This window comes from Lithobates pipiens, unplaced genomic scaffold (assembly GCF_037356315.1).
Source record: "Lithobates pipiens isolate NorthernLeopardFrog02 unplaced genomic scaffold, aLitPip1_a1.2 Scaffold_27, whole genome shotgun sequence".
Classification (NCBI taxonomy): Eukaryota; Metazoa; Chordata; class Amphibia; order Anura; family Ranidae; genus Lithobates; species Lithobates pipiens.
Genome location: NW_027507788.1, coordinates 149,822,356 through 149,849,873, shown reverse-complemented (window position 1 = coordinate 149,849,873; position 27,518 = coordinate 149,822,356). Strand labels below are relative to the sequence as shown.

Sequence of the window (27,518 nt, the reverse complement as noted above, 5' to 3'; positions counted from 1 at the left end):
GTGCCTCTATTGGCATTAGTCACTTCTGACAAGTTTTCCTGACACAGAAAAATAGTGATGGGGAGGAACCTCCAGCAGACTGATGGCCTCAGCACTGGTTCCTGTGTGAAGGGGGTGTGTCTTTCCTCCAATCAGCTCTCAGAGCTCTCCTGACTGAGCTCTGCAGAGTGCAACTTCAGCTCTCCACCCCCTTTTTCTGAACTCTGACAAGCTTTATAAATGCAGTAATTTGAGTGGTCATAAAGAGAAGGCTGCAGACAGACAACTTATGTAGGAGGATTTGTTTCATCTGTGTTTTAACTGGAGGCAAGTCACTTCACAGGGTATATGTAAGGGTTTACAACCACACGCACGGAAAATGCATTTTTTGCACATTTTCTGGCTTGGGAACTAGCTTTCTGATGGCTAAACATTAAATACTCACTCCTGTAAACACAAAAAAATAAAATAAAATAAAAAGGCTGGAAAACCACCAGACACGTTCAACTCAAGTGCAAATGGGGCCTTCATGTCACAAGCACTATACACATAGAACATCCAGGATGACCACTTTTAAACCCCAAGTCTATCCAAACCTTTCTCCTTTTGATCAGGCAAGAGTGAGTAAAAAGGTCAGAAAACCAGTCGGGTTTTGAATGCCATCCGAGACCCCACTGAGTGACATCCAATCTAGGGCAGGAAGCAGGAGCAGCTGAAGGAAGTTACCCCAATTGAAATACTAAGAAAACCCAATAGATTCTAAAGCCTGTTACACACTTTTTTTCTGTTTAACCAGTGGATTGAAAGAAAAAACTATCAGCCCTGATAAGGCCCGCTATGTTAACTATGTGAAGTTAGTATAGCGATCTCCCCCACTGAGGCGTGTCCCGAGTGAGCGAGTCCACCCCCCACCAGAACACTCTGATCAGCGTTCTCTGCCATTGGCTGAGAGCGCTTATCGGGAGTCGGTCAGATGCTGGTTTTCCAGCATATAAATCCAACAGAAGCCTGGCAGACATACACATGGGCCGAACGTCAGCAGTTTTTTTTTTGAACTGGCAAATGTATCCTGACATTCAGCCCTTGTGTACCCAGCTTAGGTCTTCTCCACTAAAAATAAACTTATTGCAATTTGTTAGCATTTTGGAGATTTTCTTCCTTATCCATCACCCTGACATAATGGTAACCAAAAGAAATCTCCCAAATAGGGACACAAGAAAATCTGTCTGGAGTTAGTTTTAAAAAGGAACCATCCTGGAAGGAAAAAGCTGTATCCCTAGCTAAGGAACACATTGGGAGGCAAAAGTTTCAGAGATTTTGTATAAAATAAAAATGTGTATGTATGTATGTGTATATATATATATATATATATATATATATATATATATATATATATATATATATATATATATATATATACACACACACATATACACACACACACACACACACACACACACCTGCCATGCCAGTAAATTTTGCCATTGCTGAAATATTGCTGCACTGTGGCAAGCAAATAAAATAAAAAATTCTAGTGTCGTAAACATAGCAGCCAGGGCTAAAGATCCATTCAGGTCACAGATAAGAGTGGGTGTAGTTAAAGTTTAATCTGTGCACTCAGCAGTAGGAGAGTAGTAGTAAGCTTGCAAAATGGACAGAATGTCCAATCTCGCTTTACAACACAACAATATTTTCTTGATAGGACTAGGTTAAGTGAAAAGAAACACAACAGATGGATCTAAAAATAGCACAACGTAACTTGATTCATTTCAATTTCAAGGGAAGCTAAGGCAGAAGCTTTGGCGAGTCAAGAACCTGAAAGGATGAACACAAACACTGCACAATTCGTCCCCTCATTAGTGAGAACATCTCATATTACATTACATTTATATATAAAAATAACAAGAACACCTGAGTATAAAATCCCACATAAATTACTAAGAAATCGAAATAATGTAAATAACATTAAAGTGATTGTAAGGGTTCTTTTTTTATGATTTTTTTAAAACATATACTTACCTCCACTGTGCAGCTCATTTTGGACAGAGTGGCCCCAAAACTCGTCTTCTGTGGTCTCCAGCAGCCCCTCCCCACATCAGATAACCCCATAGGAGAAGTGCTCTCCCGAGGGGGTTACCTTGCAGGCACGCTCCCAAGTCCAGCATTCGGCGTCCATAGCCACCAAATGTATGACTCTGCCTCGCCCCCCAGTCATTGGATTTGATTGACAGTAGCGTGAGCCAATGGCTGCGCTGCTATCTATCCAAGACCCGAGAACCTCGGGCAGAGAGACAGCACATCCCCGCCAGGTCAAGCAAGTAAAAACGAGGAAGGGAGTCACTGCCATTTGTATTTTTACCTTAATGCATAGGATGCATTAAGGTGAAAAAAAACAAAAAAAAAAACAAAGGTTTACAACCCCTTTAAAGCAGAGGTCCACCCTAAAATGGACCTCCGCTCATCGGAATCCCCCCCCCCCTCCGGCGCCACAATCGGGACCTTTCAGGGGGGAGGGGGGTGCAGTTACCTGGATAATCCAGGTAACTGCACCCACTTCCGGGCTAGCTCTCTGCGGAACGAGCGTAGGTTACGCCCCCGTTCCGCAAGCGCCCGCCCCCTTCAGCAAGTGCCCCGCTGCCTGCTGGGAAACACACAGCTCCCAGAGGCAGCGGGGACCGTCCGGATTGCGCCGCGCGGCTCGCGCATGCGCAGTAGGGAACCGGGAAATGAAGCCGAAAGGCTCCATTTCCTGATTCCCATACCCAAGATGGCGGCGGGACCCGGCAGCCGAGCGAGCGATCGGCTTCGGGTGCCGACATCGCGGGCGCGCTGGACAGGTAAGTGTCACTATTTAAAAGTCAGCAGCTGCAGTATTTGTAGCTGCTGGCTTTTAAAAAAAAAAAAAAAAAAAAAAAAAAAAAAACGCGGAGTCCCGGTGGACTCCCGCTTTAACTTCTCTCCCTTTTTTAGTATTGGACTGAGTTTAGAGATATTATTCATGATCTGTGTCCTTGCTGGGGAGATTATCCAAATTTCCTGCCTCAAGATCACAACAGCCGATATGAAAAGAAATCTGTACTCAAGAGTCTTCTCACTTCCTGCCCTGGTGGAGATAACAGTAGTGGAAGTCTCCTCAACCGGCACACAAAAAGACCAGAGTTTCTAACAACCTCCCATTCTATCCAAAACCAATATATTTAATGGAATCAACCTATAGGTCTCCTGCACACAGGGCATTTGCCAAGCACCTCTGAATGCCTTTACTCCTAGAAGGTTAAAATCGTGAATAAAAAAGCTTTGCAAAACGCATTTAGATACATGAAGTATTTGAGAGTTTATTCATCATATCCTTTCTCTTGGTCAGAAGCTAAAATGCACGTGTTTTTTTGCTCAAATATTCAACAAAGTGTACAAGTGATTTTTTTTGTTCAGCCTCTAAACGCTCTTACTCTACTAATTCTGCATGTAAACACCTATGTGGATGTTTAGAGGCTGTGGCTCCACATATTTTCTTTTCTTCTGGAAGCAGTACCTTTTTCTGACAGGTACCCGCTCCTATGTTTGTATATCTTGCCTAGGTGAGAATTACATCAGCTTGGCCCCTCCCACTCCTGACCACAACCTCCCGAGACAAAGCACAAGAGGTTACAGGGCCAAGATGGTGGTGCCAGGGATCCGGAGGAAAGCGGCTTTGGTGATGACAGTGCTGGATTCCTGGGCTGCTAAAGTACCCGTTTTTTAAATATACTTTAGCTTTTTACTTTTGGCAAACAAGACTAAAAGTTTAAGCCCTATTCTGACTGCGCTTCTTGGTGGGAATGCAGCCTGCATCTGAGAGTTACTGAGGATGGTGGCAAGAAATTGTCAACACGTTGCAATTTCTCAGGGTCGGATTAAAAGATCAGTCAGACACTCAAAAGATGGCTATAAAGACCCTCTTAGCTGCAGGAGGCTTGAGAGGGCAGGCTAAGCCATGACTTTTTTGGCAATAGCCTAAAATTTACATATTAGCATGCACCCAAGGTGGCATGCTCATAAAAATAAAGTATAAGTATAGGAGTGTAACTGCAGCTATGTTACACATATTAGACAGTCAGTTGTCACAGGTTGTAATACATCCATAGCAAAGCCCCCCCACACACGTCTGGTGACCATATTAAGAGCTCCCACAAGCCTTCAACTCTCCCTATACCAGTCAAAAAAAAAAAAAAAAAAAAAAAAAAAAGGGAGTGGCCAACATCGACTATTTGCTACAGCTAACCCTAGTCTTTCTCCTACCCAAGATCTTCATAATCTAGCCACATGCATTAGAATCAAATGTTAGTTATGATTTACAAAGGAAATCTGGTAAACAAGGTCTAAAATTATCAGGGATTTAAAGTACAGAGAGATAACACATCACCTGGTAAAACGTAAGAAAGTTTTTTCAAGTCTACAGAAAATAATGCTTTTATTTTAAATTTATCAACTAAGCGTGTTAAAAAAAAAAATAAATAAACCCCCACACACCAACTAAAAAATAATTTGAGGTCTGAGAATCTAAAGATCTATTTATAAAAATGTTTTTCTTGTCCTTGCTTTATTTACAATAAACTGATTCTACCAAAAACAACTGTCTACTTAGCTGAAACCAGCAGTATTTAGTAAAAATAGGAAGTTGAAGTAGACACTGTGGGGAGACAGAAAAGCTGCCCGTCTTATCAGAGAACATCCATCACGTGTGACAAACCGATATGGCTGGCAAAAAAAAAAAAAAAAAAAAAAAAAAAAGGTTTAAAGAAAAAAATAAAAATAAAAGAAAATAAAGTTAACGGTAGAATCTACTTTCAATCATCAGCCCAAAAAAATAAAAATAAAAATTCCCAAAAGACTTCACCTTTTACTATTAAAGTCATTCTGAAAGCTCCAGCCCAGGTACATTGCATAGACTGTGATGTCATCAGTCTGCTGCAGGCAGGAGAAAGATTTTCCTCAGTCTGCACTCCCCCAGTGATCAAACTGCAACAATGTAACTTTGTAGCAAATCACAAAGCAAGAGACTAGTAGCAGCTCATCACAGCAAAGAACTGAACAAGCACCAGAACCGACATGGTTATATCAACTCTGAGCCTACAACTAAATTCAGGAAGTAGATTCTTATCATGGATAATTCCTAAACAAGACAATCAGATAAACCCTAGGGAGAAAAGCAACTGACAGCAGTGTGCATGTGTGTAAAAAAGCTGGCATATGCACGAATGCACCCCCCATACTATCAGATGCAGGCTTTGAAATAAGACAAGACAGAAGGTCCTTCTCCTCTGAAGTCTGGAGGAGGTGGCACCATGGTTGCCAAACAAGAATGTAAAAATTTTGATTCTTTTGACTATAGAAGAAATTTCCACTTTGCAACAGACCATTTTAAATGAGCTTTGGCCCAGATAAGAAAGAAGAAATTCTGTATCATGATCAGATATGCCTTCCTTGCATTTTTGGACAGCACGGCATACTGCGTTCAGACAGTGATTTTTGGAAGTATTCCTGAGCCCTTGCAGTCATGACCATCACAGAATCATATTGAGCCCAAGGATCAAGGGCATCTAATATTGCATTTCAGCCTTGTCCCTTGCACAGAGATTTCTCCAGATTCACAGAATCCTTTGGCATTATGTACTTCTGTACATGATATTTTACATTGAGCAACAATTAGAATTCTAATTGTTCTACTTTTCTTTTTGGACACAGCTTTTTAGATTGGTGAACCTCTGCCCATCTTTACTTCAGACACTGACTCTTAGGCTTCATGTAGAAGGGAGGTTGTTCAACCCCTCCTGAACGATTTTGGAATTGGGGTTATAGATTACTAGTGCATGCAATAGAAAACAACACTCCATCAAAATAAAAAGGAGACCCGTCATTAGCGAAGTAACTTTAATATAGTCAATTATTACGCTCTTTCTGCAAGCTGGACACACACACACACACACACACTTCAAACCGATAAAGCGGTCAAACTTTCAATTGTGTTTTTTGGTTAAAAAAAAAATTAATAAAGCAGATGGGTCAGAAGTTGCTCCAAAACTGCATTAACATAAATATGCAACATGCAATTTCCCATTCTCTCCTTTTCATGGGAAGGAGAACCCCAAGTACATGGAGGAGCAGAGAGCCAATGCAAGAAGCAAACCAAGCAAAAGATCCTCATCATGATTCTTGACAAACAAGGGCTGCCTAGATCACTGTACTGTGGTGGCGGGGAGGAGGAACAGATTACCAAGGGAGCAGTTAAGTTTTGTTTACCATTCTCACGTTATTTCCAGATACTTGGGTTACATCCTGTAGGAGGACTGAAGGATGCAGAATGGTTATAGAAGATTCTGAGGTTGTCTGTCTGCACTCTTCCAAGGTTACTGAAGTTACCCTTCAGATTCCGATGATCGGAATTGGTATTAGTCGATTTAACCCCCAACACAATAGCAACGGGGTCAAATGGAACTACTTATAGGAAAGGTTTGCCAAGAACAACCACATCTGATCTAGCTATATGGCACAAGCCCGGTGCAATTTATCCGGGGAAAATAAAAATCTGTTCTTAAAAAGGGTCAGACCACCAACCAGTGAGTGTTTCATTGGCCAAGTAAATTACTTTTTTATATACACACATCCACAGGGACTTATAAATATCTGCTTCCCATTGCTGCAAGCTCAGTTGTAGCACACTTTGGAGTTGCATACTACTAAACGGGCACTTCCACTTGTCCTGTTGAATTTTTATATATATATATATATATATATATATATATATATATATATATATATATATATATATATATATATATATATATATATATATATATATATATATATATATATATATATATATATATATATATTAAACATAATAAAACGCAACGTCAAGTGTCACTTGACTTGTGCGTGCACCATTTAACTGGCTGGTGTCATTTCTCTCCCAATTCCTGTGCAAGTAGCAAAGTCCCTAGAAGGATTTGCAAAGCATAAGTGGGCAGTAGTGGGAGGGAAAAGGGAGAACTTCCTTAACAAAAGAACACTGGCCTCTATTCATATATATCATGCAGCTCTCCTTCCCTGATAAAGCTTATTCGGAAGCTTTACAAGATAAAAAGCCATCTACAAGGGAGGGAGGACAAGCCATGCACATAAGAAATGAACCAGTTTAAACTCAAAATACATGCTGACCGTTGTACTCTCACCTTCAAAAATATAATTTTCCCAGGTAAGTAGAGTAGATGCATTGACAATGCAATGAGATATATATAAAAACATTTTTATTTTTTTATTTTTTTTAAATGCCAAATCAAATTTAGATGAATAAGCCAGAAGGAAAGATGCAGCAGCTGCTAACCAATCAGAAATCAACTCACTTTGAGTGTCTAAACTGCTGCCATCGCTGTGGTCTGCACAATTTAATTCAAGTTCAAGAAAGTTTTCAGGCTTTGGCTTAAAAGCAAAAAACCTGTTAAGATCAAATAGCCAACACAGCTGCCCAAGTCATCACATGTACAAAGAGAATGAAATCTGACAACCACGTACATTTGTATCAATGCCAATATTTGCAAAACAAAAAAGGGAAGAGGAGGGGGAAAAAAGTTGCCCCTTCACCTTTTTAAGCACCAGTGACTTGTAACCAGACCTTGCACCCCCTTTTTCATTAATATTCAACAGAGTAAAACAAAAGCAGACAATAGGGATGGTCACCCCTGCACCCAGGGGAATTCATTAATCCATTCAATATTTCAATTCACCAGGCTCTCGGATTCAAATCGCGTGAAGCTGGAAAGAAAGGCAGTGACCAGTGTTTGGCACTGCTCTGGGTCATGGAAGGGTAGCGAAAATCCCACCATAAATTCAGTTAGCAGTGACAACCCGGGTCCCCCGATACCTGAAGGACACAGTGAGGCCCAGCAGGGATGTGCCCCCCCCCCTTAGGCAGCCTTGCTCTTGCTTCCGCTACAACAAAGCAAATGATTCTGAAATGTCCAAAAGAATTTTCACAACTTTGTCTGTTTAAAATCTCACATTACATCCTCATACATACTTCAAACATATTTGCAATATTCAAAAGATTTACAAATTTTATTTAAACATGCTGCTTCCATTTAAATAAAAGGGCAATGAATCCAAAATGTAAAATATTTAGCTAGATGTGGATCTCAAAAAAGGCACACAATGGCCAAGCAGGGCAGAACTCAAGACAGAGATGCCAACATTGTTTGGGATTTTACTGCAATGCCACCAGCCCACTACAGCAAATTCAAAACTCTGGATTTCTGGCAGGATCAATATGTATTCTGTAATTGCATCTTTAGGAACAGGGTGAAAAAAAAAAATGAAAAAAAATAGAAGAGGGGGGGGGGGATGTAAATATTGCAGAGATACTTAACCACTTCCCGCCCAGCCTATGGCAGTGGTTCAGTTATCCTGACTGGATGTCATATGACGTCCAGCAGGATAAGCTGCAGGAGCGCACGGCGATCAGTGGTGTGGTGCGTAAGTCCGACACACCGCATCTCCAATCCCGGTAAAGAGCCTCCGGCGGGGGTTCTCTACCGTATGATCAACTGTGTCCAATCACAGTGTAAACAGGAAAAGCCGTGCATCACATTTTTCTCTATTGTGTCTGACAGACGCGAGTAGAGGAGAGCCGATTGGCTGCTCTCCTGACAGGAGGGGTCAGCGCAAGTAGCAAAAATAAATGCATGTACATGCGTTCTTGGTGCATTTCTTTGGGGCTAAAATTGCACGGCAATCGCACCAAAGTAGCCAATCACCACCAATGAGAAAAGTAAGGGGTAGGGACCCTTTTTCCAGGAAAGAAATATGCTGTGCTACATTAACGTGTGGGTACCGCTGCCATGAGATTCTTTGCAACTCACTACTGTGAACCAGGAAGTGTCAGCATATTCAGCTACCTAAAATTTTAATACCAGGTTTGGGTGGACAGACCCTTCTACACGCAGTACCATCACATAAAAAAACAAAACAAAAACCCATGCTCAGCGGCATGCACCCCATGTGTTTTCTGCATTGGTGCCATTTTGTTTCTTTTAACACCCAAATAAACCTTACTGCAGCAACACAGTGTGAACCTAGCTTAACAGGTAAAAGTATAATTATATGGGAGGGTGTGCCCCCATCAAGCGCTGTTACCTTTAGTAAAACCCACATTCCAAAGTAGCCGGCAGGCTCTTGAGACACGGGCAGCTAACGTTATAGTCAAATGTTCTATTTGTCTGCTAAAAACTGCTGTAGCCGCAGGGCACATTTTACCAGCTCAATCACACAATTTGCAAAGGGCATAAATTGATCACTAAACAGACACAACAAATTGCTTAATAATACATAGTAGCAATCAATCAAATCCTCTGCACTCAACTGAAGCAAGTAATCTCAAACTATTTGCTGGTCCTTTAAATCTACAATGCACAAGTTGCCAAACATGACGACCTATGCTTTAATATACACATTAAAAGAAAAACACATGCAAGCAATTAAAAGAAAGAACAATTTGATTCGAATTTGTGTGCGCCAGGCAGAAGCAAATGCTTGCACAATGCAAGTTTAATGCAGATTTTCTGGAGTGTGTTACATTCATTTAAAACACTCCCCAATCTCCCCCCAAGACTTCCAAATAGACAGCCTAATTTGACCATTTAAAGAAAAAGTCAGGCGAGAAAGAAAGGAACTGGAAAAGGGAGATGGACAGACAGTGAGGATTTAAATTAGGCATAAGAAAAGAGACAATACGGTCACTTCTATCTCCTGCTGTTATTTACCATCTGGGATGTTAAAGAAAAGGGCCGATGGTTGTGTGCGTCTGACAAGTTTGAAACAGGGCGAGTATGTTTGGGATCTATTTATTCCTGCGAGCGGGGCCATGTGTCACTGGCCTCTTAGCACATTCAAACACAAGCAGCAAAAGGAATCCTGCACCGGGTAGCCATAGAGCCAGGCCTGGCTGTAAGACACGCTGCCCCGCAGGACAATAGCCTTGTGTCTCTCTGCTCCCGCCGCAGAGCTGAATTGTGCAGTAAGTGAGTTATTCTGAAGCGCAGTAAAATCAAGCTTCATCTGAAGCAAAACACTTTAATGAATGCCACAATGAATGAGTCAATCATGGTGTATTCATTCAAATTCTATAGCGATTTGGATGGCCCCAATAGCCATCCAGCTGTTGGGGCACCAAAAGACGAAGCATGGCAGGACAGAGTTTACAGGCCAAGCGCCTCAACAGCTGCTGAACCATTTAAGCTGATGCAATGCATGCTGAGGTGGGGGACTTCGAGGGTTAAAAAAAAAAGTCTGCAGTACCGAAGAAAGGTCCACTTGTCCATATGACATCTGCAGGTACCTCTCTACTCAAAGTCTACAACCATGCATAGACTTAGGCTCTTCATAATTAGGTACTGGGAATTTGGCTAAACAATTCCAGCCTGACCCATCGCTTTGCAGCAGTTAAAAGCGGAGCTCAACCCCAAAAAAAAAAAAAAAGAGCTCCGCTAGTCCATCTTCTCCAACCCCCCCCCCCCCCCCCCCCCGAGTCCAGATGGGTTTCTGCATTCACGTTTTGATGTGTTCATGAGTCCCCCCCCCCCTCACATCTTGAATGGTGCCTTCTATATTTTGCCATGTTTCAGTACAGTTCTGTGCAAAAAAAGGTGCTGCATAGGTCATGGAATATAGTAAACCATGCCATTGGAACCTATATTCCATGCATTTTTGATGCAGAAAAGACACATCTGGTCTGTATCTGGTGTGAACCATCCCTTAAAGAATATTTAAAACCAAAGTAAAAATATAATATATTGAAACTGATCAATTTTTAGTTGCATTTTTATTTTTCAGTGGCAGTTGTACATTTTCTAAAATAAGCATCGTTACCCTTGGACAAGAAACATGGGTCACCAGGTGAATATTAAAGCCTTTTTTACATGTCTGTCATGTTAGTCATAACTCCATGTGAAGAGCCATGTTCGCCCACAACGATTATCTGTTTCACACCTATTTGGATGCAACAGCTAAAAACTGATAAAGTCACAATTTGACAGCCACAAAAAGGTGCATGTTGCTGAGCAAAGAATGAAAAAATTCTGTATAAAACCGAATGGATCCCACATCCAGGGCCTGGTAAACTACAATAGATAACATAATTGTTTCTAAAGATTAGACACCAAGCACTCCCCAGGCATTTTAACATACTGCACGGAAATAGTCAGGAAACATCTCATGTCTATGGGTACCTGAGTGCCCAAACCTGCCAGACAGCAAAAGTAAATATTACTCACTGCATGTCAGGAATAATAACAGGACATTCTGAGACTTGAAGTTTCAAAAGAGGCCCCCCTCTGATCTACAAAAAGCAGCTCAACATTTCAAATTTCTAAAATAGGCCGACCATCCACAAGAACAAAAAATCCTTTCAAACCCACCACATTCAGCATACGACCGCCCTGCAATGGTTAACCAAGATGATGGAATATTGACTTTAAGAGTGTCCTCACTGCCTGCCCAGACTAGCTGTCTGCTGACTAGAGAATTTCTGACAATGTGGCTTCTGTAGACAACCCTGCCTGCACTTGTTAAATTATTCACAAACCTCGTCCTATGAGAGGCTCAGACGTGAGAAGAAGACCTCAGAATATGTAGAAAACTCAAGCGTATGCTCATGTTTATTAACCCCCTCCAGCAAGGACAAGCCTGTTACCATGCATACCCAGTTATTGTGGAGAATAATCTACTATTAACCCCGGCTGAAGTTCTCAAAACAAAAATCTTTAAAAAAAATAAAATAATAATAATAATAATAATAATAATAATAATAATAATAATAATAATAAACCCTGTGCCATGTAATTTGATGTTTGTCCAAATCAGCTTTGCCAGACAGCTATGAAGACAGATCCAGTGTCTGGGGTCCGTCCTTGTCTGCTGAATGAACAGAGCTGCAGAACAAAATTTCCACAAAACATACTGAAGGGGGGGGGGGGGTGTCTTTAAAAAGATATATAGATAAAAGGGCAGTGCCTGGGAGTCAAGCTTGGCCTGGTTCCTCCAGAATTACTCATTTAAAGCAGCCCATATGACTTTTTGGCCGATTTCAACAATTAGTTTGACATTTGAGCCTTGATCATCCTGCAAACAAACTTCTGAGAAATCGAAGAAGCCAAGCAAAGAGAAAACAAAAAAAAAAAAAATCCCTCCTGAAAATGCTAGATGCTTGGCCGTCACACTGAACCCCCATTTTTATGCTCTTCGATGAGCCCTAAAATTAAACTGACTGGTTGCTGCAACAGCCCATTCTTGTTCTTTGCACAATGTTATTAAACAAAAGGCCTATGTTTGGATGGTAGGATGGCAACCCTGAACTTGCTTCACAATGACAAGAGGCCTCTTTAACCTATTCCCTCCCGGAGAGGTCAGCCACAAGCTGCAGACCACACTCAGCTAAGCTTTTTACGGGATCCACTCCGAAGGTCCAATACAGCATTCCAGAAAAGAGGCCCAAGCCCCCTTTTGTTGCCTGGATTTTGCACTCCATGAGTGCACAAAGAATACTTGAACTTCAAAACACTCTGAACACCAGGCTATTGCCGAGGCTCTTAATAGCTGCCTGCTTAGGCTACAGATACTAGTCTCATTCATTTGAATGGAGCTAATCCAGACAGGCAAACCGCTTCACAGCATATGATGTAAGAGCTTAAGAGCCATGTTGGGGGGGGGGGGGGGGGGCGCTTTTTTTTACTCATAAAACATACTTCAGTGCAAGTTAAGATCTGGGATTTACAATCTCATTTGAAATTAAATCACGTAGGGGGGAAAAAAAGAAAAGGAAAAAAAAAAAAAAAAAATGATTAAAAGATCATCCAGTCGTTGAAAAACGGACTCAGAAAAGTTTCCTGCCTTAGGTTCAGAAAACTTTCTGGGGCAGTTTTTTTAATCATTCTGTTTATCAAAAAAGTCAAATAGAATTTTTTCATAACTGAAAAGTTTGTATGGCTTCGCCAAACCAGATAAATGCTTGCATGTTTTAACCAGTACTAGAAGAGGGACAACTATATTTCGATTGGCTGGTATTAGTAATGCAAACTCCATGAAGACTTTAAAGCCAGTCACAGTGAATCTAAAATTTCCTTCATCTCACTATATGTAAATGTTACGCATCCGTTGTCAAAGGCTATGATGTACTGCTTAGGCTGTTGCACCTACACTTGGTAGGCATGGAGTACCTACTTGGTTGTGGAAGGAAAAAAATAAATACAATTTTACACACACACAAAAAGAAATTCACAGCTTTACTACCAAAAACTTCACAAATTAACAACAAAACTGAAAAGTGATTAAGTTGAGGCACTTCACACATGAACTTACAACTGCTAATTAAAAACCTCCCACTTAATTGCCTATATTTGCATACCACTCAGCCTAAACAGCTAATTAAGATGGAGCAGACAGTCCTCATACCCAAGGTGGGAACGAAAGGGAGGACAAAATTAAAACAAACCTTTCCCCCCCCCCCATAACTAATAAATGTGACATTCTCCTCCAAATTCTGTTCTGGAACAGTTTATTGACTCACAAAGCTGTTTGAAAGCTCACGTGTTCGGTCTATTGAGTTAACCTATAAATTGTAACACCCAATTCACACCGAATATGCAAAAAGGCAAGTCTATCTCAGCTTAGAAACTACAAAGTTTGAGGCTAAATGCATGTCCCATGCAGACTAATGAATCGTTTGAGACAGAGGGCTAGAAAAAATAAAAAAGTAAAAAGTATTTAAAAGAAGCATATTTCCAAATGTTTTCAGAAATCTTTTGAAAAAGGAGGCCTGGGTTTTGTATCGGCCTCCTTTCATGCAGTGATCCTGAAGACACTTAACTCCTGGCTTCTTTAAAGAGGACCCCTGTAGATTCACTATCAATGCCAGCAAACCTGGAGTGTATCCTATTAAATGGAAAGTTAAATACCCCTTTTGGGTGAAATTCACTCCTTGTTAATGGGATGCATCACTAAGCAAGGCTTGAACAAACCCTATACAATAACACCAGCCTTCAGATGCTCTGACACCTTCACACTGTACGGGGGAGATCCTCTTCTCTAAACCTATTTCTCTTTTTTTTTCTTTTTTTGAAAATGCTTTGCTTTGCATATAAAACAGGACATCCCCCACTGCTGCTATCCTACAGGGAGCTTTACTTCCTCCCCCTTAGACAAGCAGCCCATTCAGCAGAAATGGAAATCCCACGATGCACTGCAGCAAAACAGCACGGGAAGATAACAAAAGTTACAGGACTGCAGTGAGGCTGGAATGTTTTTTCTAGCTCTATAATAGGTTGTCCTATTGGAGAAAAAAAAATAAAATAAAAAAATAAAAGATTTCAGTGTTTCCCATGTTACAATGACACCATGAGCTTACTTAAAATTCTGTCCCCTACCTTGTAAAGTACATTAAAAACGTATCACCTTCACAAGAAAACCATTTATGCCACTGAACTTAAGGGTCTCATTCACTATTTAGGCTGAAATCACACATGCTGACATGTTATAATTAGCTAGAACCCCTAAATGCATGTTAAAGTGGTTCTAAAGACTCAACAGCACTCCCCCCCCAATACTTACTTGAGCCCCATCGTGATCCAGCAATGTGCACAAGAGCCTCAGCTCTCTGGGGACTCCTCTGCATTGACTCTGGCTGCTGTCAATGACAGTGAGACAAAATGAGGAGAGAACAGTGGCAGGGCCAAGCCGAGGCTGTGTGTGCAAATGGACATGCAAGGCAGAGGCTCAAGAGCGAGCCTGCTTGGGTACTCAACAGGAGCCAGTAGCATTGGCGGGGGACCCAAGAGGAGGACAGGGGCTACTCTGTGCAAAACCACTGCACAAAGCAGGTAAGTATAACAGGTTTGAAAACAAACACACACCCTTCCAATAGCAGCTCCCCCAGCAACCCCCTCTAAAACACTTACCCCATCCAGCACTGTCCCATCTGCAGCAGCTCTTCCTGCTTTCTGATCTTAGACTTAGCCATTGGCTTCTGATGTTGTCAAATACTGCGATGGAGCGGCGAGTGGGGCCAAGCCGATGCTGGGGACCCCAGAAGAGGTTTGGGGGCGCTGTGTGCAAATATAACGTTTTCATAATTGAAACCCATGTTAAAATGCGCAGCAACTCACAAACTGCAGCTTGATACATTTTTGAAAATTAACTAGCAGGGTTCCAGCATAAAAGAAAACCTGCACCTGTAACATTCCCATGAGATTACAAAAAAAAAAAAAAAAAAAAAGTAATATATATATATATATATATATATATATATATATATATATATATATATATATATATATATATATATATATATATATATATATATTTTATCAGTCCCCACTTGCCATGTTCCAAAGGCTAAAGCATTTTTAAAGTCGATGATCTGGAAGAAGAATGCAAGTCAGTTCTAACTTTCCTTATTGGCATGCTTGTTTTGGGTCAGAAAGTACTAAAGCCATTCCTAAGCCGTGTGCATGTTCCAGGTCAAGAAGTATTGATACCAGCATGACAGCCAACTTTTTTTTTTTTAAAGGCCACCAATGGCAAAAACCCCTATTTCACAGTAAAGGTTTACTATTACAAAATAGGATGTACTAGAGAACAAAAAAGTTACCTATATACAATTATAGTTATATTATTTCCTACAGGAACCAATATTTTTGACAATCCACTAATTTGCATCAGAAAAATGGCATGATAAGACTTATTGCCATAGGCAAGGTACTTTTACCAAATCCACCCCAAGCCAAAATGAGCATTGGCCTACTTTGTTATTGTGCAAGAAATGATGGAAAACAATCCGCTCACTTGTAGTTTTCCTACAGAAGTTAATACATCTGTATGCAATAAGATTGGTTACAGTTTGCAACTTCCATTGTCATTTTATTCAAAACCAATCCAAACAAGGAGCAAATTATCTGTCCACAACTTACAAAAAGGGCTTCATTTGCTTTAGGGCTTGTTTACTCTTAACCAATTGTGAACAGACAGCAAACTTATCCTCTTTCACCATCCTGCTAAATATGTCACGGTTGGGTGAGATCTGTACCCAGGCTTCCACAACAGCCATGAGGTTTAATTGACACCTGAAGTGTTACAAATGGCTGAGATTGGGCTAAAGCACTATGGCCTTTACGTAGCATTCAACTTTTGCCCTTCTGACAAGAGCAAATGGTCATTTTCAGGAAGCCAAGGACACAGAAATTACCAGATTTTAAGTTCACAGCCACAGCAAGCCCCAGCCTTCCCGTCTCCCTTCCTGGACTGAAAGCCCCTTTGGCAGCAGTAAGCTTTGGGTTAACTTTGTGCAGAATTGTTTAGTCTGGCAAGCCGGCCATAACCAGACTCTGAACAGTACACCTGTTTAATATTAAATCCCTCTGTGACCTAGGCCTGAAATTCAAGTTTCTTCAGTCACCTTCCAGGTCTTTTGTTTGGGTGCTGGATTTGAGAAAAAAAATAAAAAAGGGAAGGACTAGGGAGTGATGTAAACCGCCTAGAGCAGAGATATGAAAAGGATGAATGGCTTAGAGGACAGGGGAGTGGCCACAGGAAAATGGGTGCAGGAGGCCAAAGGCTTGGCACTTATATTTACCCAATCTTTGGTAAACTTTCACAGGGATTTAGAATTTTTAGAGCCTTTGATTCGCTGCCTAAACCCTACGATTAGCTAGAAATACACCTTGACCACATAGTATTGAAGTGAATGGCAGACCAGCTAGGTTGGCTGTATAGTTTTTTGGCATTTAGCAGCGCTAGTCAAACTGAAAATAAACAAAACCCATCGCATGCGCTTTTTTTATTTTTAAACATCTGCACAACTGAAATCATGGTATATCAGCAAACGCTTAATTGTTATCTTTTATAATGCACATGACTATGTGATGCACTTGAAAATGTGACTTGGGAGTTGTATGCACTAAATGTAAGTCACTGACTCAGACAAGACATCAGAAAGAGAAGTAAAACGACTAAAGTATCATTTTTTAGTAGCCAACTCAATTGCTTGGATATATTTTTGATAGCCCAAAACTAAAATGGTCAGCAAGCTGGAATATTTTAAAACTTTCCTTAAAACAAACAAGGTAAGATTGTTTAATTTCTAAGCAATGCACTTGAGAGGGTGACCTGCATATGCACTATATTTGCTAAGGAAGTCAACCCTATAGCTTGCAATGTCTAAGGCTGGCCATGGACGGATCAATATTCTTTTCCTGTAACCGTCCTCGCCAGGAGATACGGTTCATGCAACCTGCCCATACATTGTTAGAAACTCAGCCAGATCCTGTTGAACTGGCTGAGATTCGAACAGTCTACAGCAAGCTTAAAATTCCTTGGGCCAACAAAGGAGCCTGTATCACAGGTGACAAAAAAAACTGGCCAGAGCAGAGCGAACGACTAGTTATCACTGCGAGAAAGGTTCCCAGTTCGTTTGCATTTCCAATGGACACTTGCACAGTACAGGGATTGCTACTTTATCACAGAAAATTGAACAACGGGTCACAACAAAAGTCTTTCTATGCTTGACAGTTATTTGACATTCCCCAAAGCTTTCATTAATTACATTGCACAGTATGGACGTCCCTTGGTACCAGATAACCCAAAAGAATTAGAGAGTAGAATTCTAAAAAGGGAAAAAAAAAAAAAAAAAGAAGGAAGACAGCATCAGGACATTGTATACAACAAAGCATGAATGGGAAGATAAGAGCATAACAGGAATATGATTCAAGTTATAGCCTATCCCAAAGATAAATAATTAAACATGCGTACACAGAAATTAGTCCAGCAAGCAGCAATTTCCACACAGGCGTTGCATCACGCATACTGGGAAAGACCAGCCTAGCAATAGCACTTAGCCATCCGTCCCCCATTGCAAAACGGAGATGCATATAAATCTGTGCATATGTAATCAACAAATAGCCCACACCACGCTTTTGAAAGAGCATTTCCTCCGTACATTTGCCTGTCACATTAAGAGTAATTGGTGGTTTCAGCCGGCTGGTAAAATTATCCCCACTGTCATAATCAGCGCAATTTCAATTTAACTGATATTTTATTTAATATTCAGCTCTGTATAATTAGCAATGAATGAAAAGAAAAAAAAAAAAAAAAAAAAAAAGAAGAGCATTTTGATCACTTTTTTTGTGCTATACCATGGTAAAAGCTCATTAGCTCTATGTGCATGTAAAACCCCAATAGTTAAACTAAAATTTACTGAAGACAAACTTCATTTTCTTAAGCTATAGGGTTCCATTTTTCACAATACTCCTCCATAAAAGATGGAATCTATTTTCAGCCTAATGCTACAGAGCACGTGTACCATATTTTACACTGTGCCTTCATTAAATTAGCTATTTTACCAACTTGGGAAAAAAAATAAAAAATTTATTTTCAACAGAGGGAAAGGTTAAAAGGCTTTTTTTATTTTTTTGGCGCCGTTTTACAGAGTAACTTTCCCTTCATTTTGTGTGGATGGAAAGCTTCTCTTAATTCTGGTGACAACTCAACATTTTGGATATTACACCACTTTCAGTCCTGGTGATAATGGTTACCGAGATAAATAGAGCAAGTAAAGCTTGCTCTAACCAAGAAAGACTGAAATAAAAAACACCTGATGTGGGTTCTACCCCTTCATCACTTTGTCCAAAACTAAATGGCTTTGGCCAGGTATACAAATGTGGTGGTCCCAAGGACACCAAGGTGCATCCTAAGTATACAGCTACCCATTTTGCACTCAGGCAAACAGGGTATGTAGAAGGCATAGCAAACTACACTAGGCCTCATTCAACAGCATAGGCCAAGGTCTGTCTATGTATCCCCCCCCCTCCCCCAACCATTGGTCGAAGCTTATTTTACATGTTCCCTTCCAGGTACAAAAGATGGATTACATGGACCAGCCTCAGTCTACATAAACTGGACATGAATATACCCTAGACAGAAAGTTTCCCCTATTCTCTACAGCTAACCAAACAGAACAGATCAGGGTATTGACCTTTAAGCTCGGTTATGCTGTAGTCTACAGAGACTGCACAGGCTGCCAATACATGGATGAAATGGATTTCTGTTGAGTCTTTCACAACACAGCCCATTTCCAAACAATGCGGAAGCCTGAGGAACTGGATGTCTAGCCTTGTGCAACGACGAGACAGACTATTCTTGAGTAAAACCGATACGTGACCAATAGCCAGACGCTCAATCACTTCACTTTTAGAGAACTTTAAAGAGAAATCATTTAAAAACATGCCTTTTACTGTAAGCTTTTTCCATTATGCGCAGAACTGACGTTACTGGGTGCTTATCAGGAACACAGATTCAGAAAAGGACAACTTAACATATCTCTGCCATACAGAGACAGATAAGCCTTGCAGAATTTGCTTTGGGTTCACTTGCGCTTTATACATCAGAAAACAATCCAGGGCAAACTCTAGATCAACATTGGCTTGGCCAAACTTTCAAGTAACTTCTATTAAATGCAAAGTTTTTCCAATTGCTCTATTAATACATAATATTCCATAATTACCAAGAAAAATGTTCACATTCTCAAACTACATATGTAACACCAGAGTATATACATCTCTCCAGGCAACAAGTGATCAATTTTTATATGGAAAATAAAATTTGCAAAAACTCTAGATCAATGCAGCAACCACAATGACAATCTGGTAGATTTGTTTTTAATAATTTTTCTGATGTGAAGGAGAGATGGCTTAGATGTTAAGTGTGGTAGCCAAAGCCACTCAGTGTACCCATGGTTAACCAAAGTCTGATTAGTTGGTCTTCACTTTTTGAAGTGACTAACATCCATAATATACAGAGAAAAAAAAAAAAAAAAAACACTTGTCTGCTGCCTAGCTCACAGTGTCTATGTCCTATTTACCCCAGACTCCCAACACTTGATATCCTGTCTGCCGTATCGAGGTCCTTACTCAACGCTTTCGCAGACACACACAAAAGGCTGCAATGCTTCACAAACCCAGGAGCACTTCAGAGCTGACCCATTTTATGACAGGGAACTTTTTTTTTTTAAATTATCAGCTCACTGAATCACTGGAGGAAATCATACACAGAACAGAAGACAACACAAAAGCAGTCAAATAAAAAATGCAGGACTTGCTCTCCAAGATATTTATTTACATACCCAGAGAGCTGAATCATACCAGCTACATAGACACATTGATTTATTTATTTTATTTAAAAATTTTAAGGTCAAACAGAAGTCAAAATAAAAATGTTAAACAGCCATTTAAATACGTACAATGTCACATAATGAGCTGCCTTAGAGAAGACAAACAGCACCATAGTTGTGTAAACCGACGATGGACCGGGGCAAAGGGTTTTATCCCTCAAATACTACATAATCCGCAGGCCTAGTAAAAAGGCTTCAGCAAGCTAACAAGAAAAAACAAAATTGATCTTTACAACACCAAAATCAAGAATAAACTACCACAAGAAAGAAAAAAGAAAATCAATTCAACTACCGTATATTCTTACAACTGGAAAAAAAATAAAAAATAAAAAAAGCACACCACCACATACACACACCAGAACTTGAAATTTAATGCAATGCCATTTTGTGGGCTAGACCATAATTTGATCTATTGTACTACTCCACTAGGACCTTGTGATGACACTGAGTGCGTCAGCTTTCAAACTACACTGTCTGGCTGCTACTGTTCAGGGGGAGAAATATATAAATTGTGTGTAAGACAGGTACACTTCGAAGTTCAAACATTAGCATAAGAACCATCACCATTCTAATTTGACTGCATGTGGATAAATGTGTATTCATGACTATTAACACTCCACAAAGCTTTTTACTCAGCAACATTGCTTAATCAATTTGTCTTGCTTCCGATATTAGTATTTTAGAGTCATTCAACAAGCTGTGCTAGTAGTTGGGAAGACATTGGCTGGGCAAATTCTTCCATCTTATTCAATCTCAAGAATGTCTTCCTAAGTGCAACCAGTGCCATTTAGAGTCCATGCAGCACGAGTCTTTCCATAGAGAAGTGAGAGAAAGGGGATAATAGGGAGGGAGGGCGGGGAGGGGGAGGGATGCCCACAGGGAATACAGCCAAATGAGATTTAGATCTATTGTGATGAATAGTTTAGGGGAAAAAAAAAAAAGAAGACACCCTGTAGCCAAAATAAGAGAGATATGTCAGTAGAAAGAAGTAAGAACGGATCAGATCTGATTGTAGAGATATACTAAATGTCTTATTAGAACACCAAAGTAATCCTCTAACCTTTCAGGATAACATCTTAGACTCACCTGCTGGTTAGTGAACTGGTCAGAAAACTGTCCGCTACAATTTCTACCCACATATCCACATGACACATGGATATCGTTTGGTAAAAACTTTCCCACAACCTTGAGCACCAGTTCCTTAGTACAACCCTCTTCCTGAAAAAGGTCCAATCCAATGGTTAAAAATGATCAATACACCTAGGGACTTCTACCAACTACGTTTGGGTAGATCTGCCTGTTGAGAAGCAGAAGAGCGTTATTTGGTATAAACTTTCCCACAACCCTGAGAACCACATCCTTTGCACAAGCCCTTCCAAAAAATAAAAATAAAATATGATCAACCATGCTTTTACTCCTAGAGACGTCTTCCATCAACTCTACACCTCTGCAACAGTTTCAGTAGATCTTCCGATCAAGAGGAGGAAGAGCCTAGACACATACTTCGACTTATCATACAGAAAAACACTTGCTGACCTAGTGTGGCAGAGGAGCCTGCATTCATAAGATAGCTCACACAAACGTGCCATCAAAGCAGCTTCCGAAGACACGCAATACGCATTACAATTCAGCCTATTCACAAGGTCACAAGTTAGGGGATGCTGGTCTTGTCAGGTTATCACAAAACATCAGCCTGTTGGCCTTGAGCTACAAAGACGACTAGGAAGCAGCAATAAAATGTAAAACGCCCCCAGTGTGTGCTGAAAATATTATATATATTTTTATATATTACACACGCTTTTATTAAAAGGTGACAAAATCAACAGTGGCAGACTAATAATGTCTGGCGAGAAACGGGTTAAACAATCTAATCCTGAGCTACTCACAAATGGGTCCATTCTTGCCAGACAGTGCTATTCAAAGCCTCCACCTCAATCCTTGATTAGCTGGGGATAGACAAGCCATTAAAAACGCATCCACCTCCAACTATCACAGATAATGTGCCTCATTAATGCGCCACAATAGCTCTGACACACAGTTGTAAGAAACTCCTGGGGAAATTGGGAAGGAGTCTATTCACTGATAATACAGAGGGGGGAAAAAAAAATAAAAAGGTTTAAGCAATAATGTGATTTAATTGGCCTCCCAAGTAGAGATCTGTAAATGCAACTTTATTATGCACCAAGAAGAATCACACGAGATAGTCACACGTATTTTATGCAGAGACGCCAATGAATAGCTATATGGAATCGGAATTGAAATTGTACAGTCGCTCAGTGGCACAAAAGCCGGAGGTCCCCCTTCGCTTTTGAAAGCTGGTCATTTCATCCTCAACCAGTAAATGAAGTACCCGCGTAGATTACAGCGTCAAAGGAAACCTAATACTTTTTGTCTGGGAACTAGTCTAGCTTCTCAAAACATCAAGAATTCAAGATCATAAAAAGGAAATAAAAATCCCAGGGAAAGTGTTTTGACAAAGAGAAAAGAGGTTTATCTACAACACAATGCAGCTGATGGATAGGAAGGTCTGAAATTTGAACGTTTATTAATTCAACAATCGCAGGAAGGAAGAAAACAAGGATTGAAGACTCTGAAAGGGTCATGGAAAAAGTTTGTCATCTGCATGGTCCTTAAGTGCTGCCCACATAGTCGGATCCATGCCAGCTACCGACTCTGCTTTATGCACACTGGCATCCACATATGGTCGAGCCCAGACGCCTAAAATAAACCACTAGCGTCTGGACAGTCAGTCTGGGTGGCATGTCTTCCTTCGGCTGCCCCAGTTATGTATACACCACCTACACACAATGCAGAATACCACCACCACCCCAGTGCCAGCTGACTAGCTCACTGGATGGCAAGAAATAAATACAATGTTATTCCTAGAAAGAATTGATGATCTTCAGTATGGGAGGCTACACGTTTAGTACCCAGGGCATGTTTTATATAAGAGATCCTGCTGTACTATGTGCTACCCAGGAGATGTATTAGGTGGAGATGGCCATCTTCTATATGGGGGGGTGGTTAAGGGACACTGGACTGCACCCGTTATGTACGCCTACATATAAAATGAACAAAAACGCATGTCCTGGATTTCAAAACGCTACTTAATAGCTGCAACCGTAGAGGGTGCTCAGAAATTATTTTTATCATTGAATGACATCAACACACAAACTGCCACAGGTTGCCATCAGGTCACATTAAATGCCACTATGGGACAACATACTTTGTTGCCTCTACGAGGACCCAAAGGTGACAGCCCTCCAGAGGGACACACTGACTTTATGGAATGAGGTGACCTGGAGTTCCGCTCACTTGTCACACTCCTCTAAGGACGTCTGCAGACAAGGGCAAATTACACCTTTATGACCAGTAATAACTTCTGCCCAAATGCCCCCAAACAAACTTGAACTGCAATTAACCCAAACCCTCCTCCGCAGCAAGAAACAAAACCAGCAGCATTCCTTCCTATATATCCCCCCATATTATTCCAGTATACCCAGAATTCACAACCCTTTCACCCCTTGTGTGCCAGAGAAGACATTTTACACCCCTTGCTGACAAAATCCACCCAACTCATTCTAAAACCGAATAATTCACTAAACCAAATACTCCCCTTTACTGCTAGAGCAACGATAATTGAAATACCAAAAATATTTAGAGCTCTAAAATAAAAAAAATAAAATAAAATAAAAACACTGATCAGCTGATGAGAATGTGAAATGCAAAGTTATCAGATAAAAATTTCCAGCAGAATAAACCAAAAATTACAAAACAAAAAAAAAAAACCCACAAACACTTTAAAAAATAAAAATAAAACTCCACTGTCATAATCAATACAGTTTAACATCTTAACTGCCACAAAATCTCTAATAGTCAATACAAGCATTAGCAATAAACACTCAACATTTAGAAGTTAACCCCTTATTTAGCCAATATTAGACTGAAGATGAATCTCTTAGAATGTGCATTTGTATAAAATCATACCATTAACCCCCTTACTGCCAAAACAAAACAGATGAATTAACCCCTTTAGCTGTAAAACCCACAAAAGACTACACATACATTATATAATAACCAAAAAAAAAAAAAAAAGAGGGGGTCAGTCAACCTTCACCCTTTAGCTGACCAAACAAACCACAGACTTGACAATTTAACCCCATAGCTGCCAAAAAAAATAAAAAAAATAAAGAGAAACCTTAGTGATTAACTCCTGCTGCCTGCAGAAAAAAAAAAAAAAAAAAAAAAAAAAAAAAGGGGGAGTCCCACTGAAATCTTTGCTGCATAACACCTAGAGGTGCTTAACCCCTTAGCTGCCCAAAAAAAACCTCAAGATGACTATCCCCTTAGCTGCCAATAACTAGAGCGGAGTAACCCTTTAGCTGCCAATAACTAGAGCGGAGTAACCCTTTAGCTGCTCACTTATGATTACAAACTCTTTAGCTGTCAAAGACCGTCTCAGGCGGATTAACCCTGTGGTGATCAACTTGAAGCGATTAACCCCTGAGCTGTCAAAAACCATCTTGAGCCAATTAACCCCTAAAATAAAAAAAAAGGGGGGCCTGTAGTGGAATAACCCTTTGACTGCCAAAAATGCCCCCCCTTAGCTGCCGATAACTTGAGCCCCCCTCCCCCAGAGCTGTCAACTAGCAGCGATTAACCCCTTGTCTGCCAGGTCCTCACCCGTGAAGTTTTCCTCTTGTACTTGTTGCTGTAGTCGAACTTGTCCTTCATCTCGTCCAGCAGCCTGCCCAGCCTGGCCTGCTCGTCTTCCCCGCTATAATCCGGGGCCAGGAGGATGTAGGCCCTCCAGTTGGCCGAGTCGAAGCCCCAGTGGCACGTCCGGTTCTCCAGCGCCTTGTGCGAATGCACGACGAACTTGTGCGGGGGGTAGAGCAGGCGGCAGTCCAGGCACTGGATGCAGGGGGCGCTGGGGTTGGCGTACAGCTCCGGGATGAAGAGGCCCTTACACTTGCCGAAGCACTCGTGGTAGACGCGGAAGCTCCTCTCGGTGACCTCGAGCTCCAGGCCGGCCGAGCCGGGAGGGAAGTCCTTCTTGCAGCGCGGAGGGAAGCTGCCCCCGTACAGAAGGGCGTTGCAGAGGCGCTCGGCGTCGGTCTTGGTGATGAGGCCGCACGAAGGAGCGGAGAACGGAAGGATCCCCATGACTTTCAGGATCTCCAGCTGGTCGGCCGTACACCGGGAGCAGTAGACGTGCAGCTCGTCGCACACCGAGTTGATCTGCTGCAGGCTGAAGTCCCGGAGCACCGAGTTGAGGATCTGCGGGAGGCACAGGCGCTTCTCCCCGCCGACCACGAAGCACGAGATGGTCTCCCCCTCCAGGATGGTCTCGCAGCGCTCCGTCGAGCGGTCGGACGGCATGAAGAGCGGCCCCCCGGGGATGACCGGAGGCGGCTGCACCGGAGGCAGGTGGAGGATGGGCTCGGGCGGCTCCTTACCGCTCTCCTTCTTATACATGTCCTGAGCCCAGCGGGCGGAGAAGGCGGCCGGGCCGCCCAGCGAGCTCATAGAGCTCAGGTGGAACTGCTCCAGGGTCTTCTGCAGACCGGGATGGGGCTGGAAGCTCCGGCTCACAGCCTCCATCATCGGGGGGGAAAGAGAGGAATAGACGAGGGAAGGGAGGAAGGCGGACAGGCGCGGGACACCAACTCGTCACAAGCCCGGGGAGGAGGGGGGGAGGGACGGCGACAACTTCACAGGCGCTCCATGGCCGGACAGTCCCCGCGGCACGTGCCCCGCCGCGACCCTCTGCCCATAGGAGGAGGAGGGGCAGGAGGTCCTCCGCTCTCTATGGTACCACACACAGTCCTACGATGGATCCAAGAAAATGATAGGACACCGCCGGCAACTTCCTCCGCTCCCTCTCTGATAGGACGGAGAGTCCTCGAGGAGCCGCCGCTCTGCGCTGGATACGATAAACTTCCTGGGCTCTGTGATAGGACGGGAAGTGCTCGCGCCGCTCTAGGATACGGCGGGGAAGTCGCTCTGTGATAAGAATAGGAAGTCCTCGGATAGATAGAAAATAAAGTTCCTCTCAGGAGCGTCTCCTCGTCCTGTCACAGCGGCTGCCCTCGTGCACACAGCCTGGCTCTCCAATTCAGAGTGCTTAGCGAGAAGTCTGTGTGTGCCTGAGCGCTCCAGCCTCCTCCTCCCTTCTCCACCCCCTTTTCTCTCTGTTTGTTGGTGTCTGCCTCAGTCATTGAATCCCAGCCAAGAATGTGACCAACTCCCCAGGCTGGCTCTTCCAGGAACAGCCGCCCCTCCCCGCCGGCTTCTTTTTTTTTTTTTTTTTTTCCTGCTGCAAAGCGGAAAAAAAAACTTGTCTGTAGAAAGCGGAGTGAAAAGATGATGGTTAGTGCGCCGGCGGGGGAGAGAGACAGGCGCGGGCGGGCAAGTTTACAGGGGGGGAGGGGGCAGGTAATGGTAATGGTTGTCAGCTGTGACTTTCTGACCCCTCTGGAGGACTTTTGTTGTGGCAGAGGGATTATTAGTCGCCTTTATCACAGAGAAGGAAGGAGATAAGGACACTGACAGGGGTCTACTGACTGGAAATACTGAGTGCCTGGCTACTCCTGCCCTGTTCTGAGGTGACACCAATCACATGACCCTCCACCACATAGCCCCTCCCTCAATCATGACACTCCACCAATCACATGACTCCTCCCTCCCCCAATCATGACCCTACACCAATCACATGACTCCTCCCTCCCCCAATCATGCCCCTCCACCAATCACATGACCCCCCTCCCCAAGCATACCCCTCCACCAATCACATGGCTCCTCCCTCCCCCAATCATGCCCCTCCACCAATCACATGACCCCTCCCCCAAGCATACCCCTCCACCAATCACATGACTCCTCCCTCCCCCTATCATGCCCCTCCACCAATCACATGGCTCCTCCCTCCCCCAAGCATACCCCTCCACCAATCACATGGCTCCTCCCTCCCCCAATCATGGCCCTCCACCAATCACATGACTCCTCCCTCCCCCAATCTTGACCCTCCACCAATCACATGACTCCTCCCTCCCCCAATCATGCCCCTCCACCAATCACATGACTCCTCCCTCCCCCCCAATCATGCTCCTCCACCAATCACATGACCCCCTCCCTCCCCCAAGCATGCCCCTCCACCAATCACATGGCTCCTCCCTCCCCTAATCATGGCCCTCCACCAATCACATGACTCCTCCTTCCCCCAATCATGACCCTCCACCAATCACATGATCCCTCCCTCCCCCAAGCATGCCCCTCCACCAATCACATGGCTCCT

The 27,518-nt window shown here is 42.3% G+C and overlaps 1 protein-coding gene across 2 annotated transcripts in view; it reads right to left on the bottom strand.

Moving 5' to 3' along the window:
* SKI (SKI proto-oncogene) overlaps window positions 1-26,422 on the bottom strand; it is a 105,658-nt gene extending 79,236 nt beyond the window's left edge. The window contains exon 1 of one of the 2 annotated variants that reach the window (XM_077457664.1): window positions 24,908-26,422. In XM_077457664.1, coding sequence (XP_077313790.1) covers window positions 24,908-25,831 — 924 coding nt within the window. In that variant the 5' untranslated portion in view covers window positions 25,832-26,422. The remainder of the gene's footprint in view (window positions 1-24,907) is intronic. The other variant, XM_077457665.1, reaches the window with a different exon arrangement.
* Window positions 26,423-27,518: the final 1,096 nt, after the last annotated feature.